The 5,984-nt window shown below is 46.4% G+C and overlaps 1 protein-coding gene across 1 annotated transcript; it reads right to left on the minus strand.

Moving 5' to 3' along the window:
• Positions 1-391: 391 nt before the first annotated feature.
• On the minus strand, positions 392-1,617 carry LOC120113158. Its single transcript, XM_039133976.1, has 3 exons — positions 1,531-1,617; positions 1,359-1,454; positions 392-828 (listed from the first exon to the last, which is right to left on the minus strand). The coding sequence occupies exons 1-3, from the start codon at positions 1,594-1,596 to the stop codon at positions 655-657; spliced, it is 336 nt and encodes a 111-aa protein (XP_038989904.1). The 5' UTR covers positions 1,597-1,617; the 3' UTR covers positions 392-654.
• Between the last annotated feature and the right edge of the window lie 4,367 nt (positions 1,618-5,984).

Here is a 5,984-nt window from a genome sequence, read left to right on the forward strand (position 1 = left end):
CAGGTCACATACTTATGGAAAATAGACTAGGCTGAAAACTCTATCCTTTACTCTCCATACAGACAGTGAGGGTTGTGAGGTTTGCTGGGATTTTATCCAACTAATCTCTTGGTTCTCTAATCGGCTTAAACAACTATGGCTGGAGGTCAGTTCGTATTATATATGATTGTCTTTTCTTCCGCTTATAGTGTTATTATTTCTCCCAAGTTTCTTTCATTGGATCCTTAGCCTGATGAGGACACTGGAGCTTAAATGAAGAAAGTATGTGAGAATCCTTGCGGGTGTGTGTTTAATTCTACATCGGTTATTCGTCGGAGAGATTTTGGATATTTATATAGAACTAAAGAACCCAAAAGTATTTTCTGGTTAGTCTTTTTGGGTAAAGTCCTGAGTTGTTACAAAAATTGGAATGTCAAAAGCTAAATTATACACCACCAGATATGAGAACTATCATATTGCTGATAAAGAGAACTTGCAAAAAAACTAGGTTGCTTATATATTTCAAAGTTCACCATACCGCCTCTGAATTTATATTGATTGCTGTATGAACTTCGGCTGTTTCGGGCGCACCTCTACCAGTGGTTGCTGCAGGAAAATCTCGCTGCTGTCAAAGATAACTTCGAGTCATTATATGTCTCTTCAGAACATACTGCTTTAAACAAGAAAAGAAGTGGATAACATAAAATTTATCCGGAGTGCTTGATCTAATGGATTGTTGCCGGTGTGATTATGGTACTGACTCGCCTCTTCAAGAACGGTCTGAAGCATAAGAGCCATGGGGCGCTCAGCTCCTCCGCCACAAGATGTTTCAGCTTGTGAATGATCGTGCTGCCAGAGGAAGCCAACAAAGCCCTCTTTGATTTAAAAAAAATTGTAAAAAATGATATATTCATATGCAAATTATGCCAAATCAGCATTTATGTATGCATTTTTGTATTATGGAAATTCCAAAAGCAACAAATAGTATGGGTGCATATATGAACGAAAAAAATGTTCGCTTAGCCTTGCATATCAGTTTTATGATACTTAATTGTCATCCATTCTTACTATCAACAACTAGAGGGGAAAGGAAGGCAACAAAGCCCTCTTTGACTTCAAAAAAATGTAGAAAATGATATATACATATGCAAATTATGCCAAATCAGCATTTATGTATGCATTTTTGTATTATGGAAATTCCAATAGCAACAAATAGCATGGGTGCATATATGAACAAAAAAAAAATGTTCACTTAGCCTTGCATATCACTTTTACGATACTTAATTGTCAACCATTCTTACCATCAACAGCTAGAGGGGAAAGTGGATCGGATCACTCTAAAGCAAGACATAAATGACACGGGACAAGAAGCAATCTACCTCATGGACTTCAGTGCAGCTCTGCCGGGTTCTGGGATCCATCTCGGCTTCCGCCGCTTTCGCCGGCTGGCCCTCGATGTCTTCGGCGCAGTCCACCTGAAAAGTAGAAGATTAGAAACAAATGAGCTGCCGAAATATTGGGATATGGATTTGAGAGCGAGGATTGGTTTACCTCGCCGCTTCCGGGGCCACTTGCGTTCTTGAAGGAGGGGACGGCGAGAACGGAGAACAGGGTCATTTTTGCTCAGAGATGCGTTTGGGGAGAGGAAAGAGATGGAATAATAGAGGCAGAGTGAAGAGCTCATTATTTATAGGAGAATTTGGTTGGTCGGAGGGACGAGGATTGGGGTAAGTCGTACTTTCTCTTCTAGAATTTTCCGGTGAGCTGGGGAGCACAGAGGGGAGTGGCCCCAAAACTTCGGATTCGGACAGCATCTTTCGCGCGAAAGGATGGGACAGGGGTTGTATCTTTCGCGCGAAAGAATGATGCACTTTCTTTGGGGCGAATCGACCGTTGGATTGAAAAATACGCGCTTCGTGCTCCGTGCAACCGGATGATTTAAGAGTTTGAATTGCTTTGAGAGCCGTGTAGACGCCATCCAACGCAAAGCACTCCGAATTGCTTGCGTCACCCGAACTTCTTGCGTCACCCACCAGCACAGTTCTCCAAGTAAGCGTGGCGCAATACAACCGTGGATCATTCTTTGCATCCGATACTTTCCTTCCATTAGAGTGGGATTTTTTAAATATTTTACCGCATGAATTTGCTCCAGTGAGTTTGCTCCGTTTGCATGCGGGCCAGAACAAAAGTAAAAAGTCAGGACCTTCGCATTCGCATTGCGCTTGACATCTGAAAAAGTATAAAATTCAGCACCGCTTGATGGAAGAAATATTACGCACTTAAATTTTGGACTGGACCTACCATATACCTCGGCGAAGAACTGAGAAGAACAATCTTCTTACGAATCGAGCATCTAACCAACCAAGATGAGCGATTTGGTTCCGACCGAAAAGGAGCCATCAGCCGAGGAAAGCAATCAATACGTGTCGACAAAGACTAATTGTCCTAACAACTGACAGCTCTAGCAGCCTGCAGTCATAGCAATCCACATCCTTCGCCCCACCAGCATTGCCCGATGCCCATGCGGACTGGCTTCCACATCGAGGTTGTACTATTTGTCGTTATCTAGCCATCATTGCACGCCACGTCAGATCAGGTAATGACAAAATGGGCTCTTCTATATAAAGCGGCGGCCCGGGAGACCTCAGGTATGACATTCATTTCTCATTCCTCGCCGTGAACTGCTACCTGTGGAAATCTCTCCCTTCCATATTGTTGCCTCTTTATTCTCACTTAAGCATCGAAGGGTCCCCGCCGGAAACTCCCCAACAAGCGAACTTTTTTATAGGCCATATCCGGAGGAGCCCAGCACCCAATACCCCAACTAGCTTGCCAAGCTCATATCAAGCCGACCTCAGGGTCGATCGAGCTGTGCTCTGACCTCAGATTGGATCAGCAGCAACAGATTGGCCCTAAAGGAAGGGCTACCCCCAGCTACATCAACATCAATCGAAGGAAGAGACAATCAACATGAGGTCGCGAGGAGCCCACGGTACATCGTGTGCTTAGCAACACCGCACTCTGACCTCTCAAGGGTCATTGTACAGCTTGAAACCTACTCCACCGGAATAACTTGCCGCATCTATGGACAATAAGCAGTTCAACCTGCTCGCTCAACAGGTGCAGGCGTTGACCGCGGCGATCCAAGGCTTGTAGCAAATAGTGGCCTGACTGGGGCTGGTCCCATAGGAATTCGGCCAGCCCAGCCACCATTCTCAATCGCCGGCACATCGCATGCGCCTGGTCAGCCACCGATCTCAAGGCCAAGATGCTGAGCGGTTACATTAGAGTCGACACACCCAGAGGAGTAGCCCCGGACGGGATGGGAAGCAGCATGGTCCAAGCCCCCACTTTATTGAAAACTCCACTTCAAAACTCTTGCCTTCCCATCAGGTGAAGCCCCCACCCTAGCGGGACGCCGACCTTAATAGAAGAATCGAGCAAATGGGCCAACAGATTCAAGCATTCAAAGGACAGACTCCGAGGGCGAACAATGACCTCAACTTCTTCTTTGAGCCTCCTTTCATTAGGTAGATAATGAAGGAACCGATCCCACTTCAGTTCAAGATGCTTCAAATAGAGCCATACGATGGCACCTCAAATCCTCTGAATCACCTGAGAGCTTCAAGGCGCCCATGATGCTGCACGAAGCCACTGATGCCATGCTTTGCAAGACGTTCCCTACAACCCTTCGTAAGGCAGCACAATTCTGGTTCTTCGAGCTTCGGCTTAAGTCCATCCACTCCTTTGAACAACTTGCTAGCCTCTTCGCGACACACTTTGTCTCCGGCTGAAGATGACGCCATGGTTCAGACGTGTTGCTCGATATCAAGCAGAGAGAGAGAGAGAGTCTCTTAGAGAATACATCAACTGATTTAATATGGCGACACCGGAGGTCCACGACCTGGACTAGTTGGTCGCGATGTTGGCGATGAAAAGCGGCTTGCAGCCATCGAGCTTCCTCTTCTTTCTAGAAAAGTGCTTCCTTATCGACTTCGCCAAAATGTTGGCGGGGGCCGATGAGTATACCAAAGCGGAGGAAGCCATAGCCTCCCATTGCGAGTCTGCTAGCGGGAGACCTCCCTGAGAGGGAATGCGAGGAGTGAAGAGAGTCGAGGAGTGTCTCGCTTCAATGCGAGAGGGGCTCACGATGGCCCAAGAGCCCTCCTCGAAAGTTTGAAAGGTACACCTCTCTTACCGCCCCAAGGACCTAGATCCTTATGGAGAAAGATGGCCGAGGCTGCCTACACCCTCCGCATCCAATGAAGGACCCGATGACCAAGAGATGCTAGAAGAAGTACTATCACTTCCACCAGAACCACGGCCACGACATCAAAGAGCGCGTCAACCCAAGGACGAAATCAAAACACTCATTCGGCGTGGGAGGCTAGACTGGTACATACGTGCTCGGTAGGGTTGAGGAGCGCCCACCCCAGCCTCTAATTCACCTCCTCCGAACAAATCAACAATCGCCCGACAGCAGGCATCATCAACACCATCGCTGGCAGATCTGCCGAGGCCCCAAGTGCCTCGGATAGCCGAGGTCCTCAAAAATAGACCACAAAGCGGCTATAAATTCAGCACGTGGATGGGTCATCGAGCCTGCGTGCAGTGGGGCTAGTCCTATACTCACCAGCCCTAATGGAGTAGTCATAGAGTACACTTTCTGGTTCTAGTTCTCTACCTCAAATAACAAAACTAGGTACAAGACACTCATCATCGGACTCAAGCCTTCAAAGGAGCTCAGAATTGGCAGCTGAAGGTCTTCAACATACAGGTTGGGGCACCTCAACGGCGCTCCGATCCCATTAGCTTGGAACTCTGACAGTGTCTGTTATCAGTAAGGCTCATTGTAGTCCTAACTTATCTCCAATCAAAATTTTCTCCTTGTGTTTGTCTTTCAAATTGAAAGACTATGGCAATTGTGTTCGACTTGGGACACCTCGGGGACGCCCGGACCCCAACAAAAGAGACACCTCAAGGATACCTAGGGCCTCCTGAAAATCGAGCCCACTTGGATTTTCTCTAGGAGCCAACTCCAGAGATGCCTCTGGGAGCATACTCCAAAGAGTCGAAGATTGGCCCTGAGTCGAAGGCTTGGTGTGCCAACCAACTTCGTCAAAAATGGCCCAAGCAGGAAACCGGTTGTCACGCCGAAGGCTTGGCGTCCCAACTGATCTCTTCAGGTCGAGAACGGCCTAAGCAGGAGACCGGTCACCAAGCCAAAGGCTTGGCATCCAACTGACCTATTCAGGTCGATAATGGCCCAAGTAGGAGACAGGCTGCTGCATCAAAGATTTGGCATACCAACTGATCTCTTCAAGTCAAAAACTGCCCAAGCAGGAGACCGGCTGCAGCACCGAAGGCTTGGTATGCCAATCGACCTTTTCGGGTCGAAAACGGCCCGAGCAAAAAATCGAGCTCATTCAAAATTCCTCTAGGAGCGAGACTCCCGAGATGACCAACAAAGGAGACCCCGACCCCTTCAAGATTGAGCTCACTCAAATTTTTTCTAAAACCATAGTCCAAAGATGCCTTTAAAGCAAGACTCCAGAGATGACTAACAAAGAAGGCACCAACTACCCTCCACCGAGGTCACTCAGATTTTCTCGAAAGCCGAACTTCGGGAAGATCGACTGCTCGATTTTAATCTTGCTCTTTTTAAAAGAGAAATTAAACGTAGGATACCCCAAGTATAGGGTGTAGCGAAGTAATATTCTCGGTGAGTCCGAGATCGTATCCACAGGGATTTGACTATGAACAAAAACTAAAGGCTAAATAATATTCAGATTGACAAAAATATAACTAAGGCATTAGGATTCAGCCTAGCACTTCATCATGCTTTTCTTAAAATCACCTATTAATCATAATAAAATAGATTTAGTCTTATGGGCAGCATTACAATAATTCTATTTTAAACTACAGGGATTTCTAAGCATCTGTTATACCCGGGGGAAATAACAAATCAAAGAAAATATATAAGTTTGAAATAATTTCTATCAAAT

The sequence above is a fragment of the Phoenix dactylifera genome, chromosome 14 (genome assembly GCF_009389715.1).
Source record: "Phoenix dactylifera cultivar Barhee BC4 chromosome 14, palm_55x_up_171113_PBpolish2nd_filt_p, whole genome shotgun sequence".
Classification (NCBI taxonomy): domain Eukaryota; kingdom Viridiplantae; phylum Streptophyta; class Magnoliopsida; order Arecales; family Arecaceae; genus Phoenix; species Phoenix dactylifera.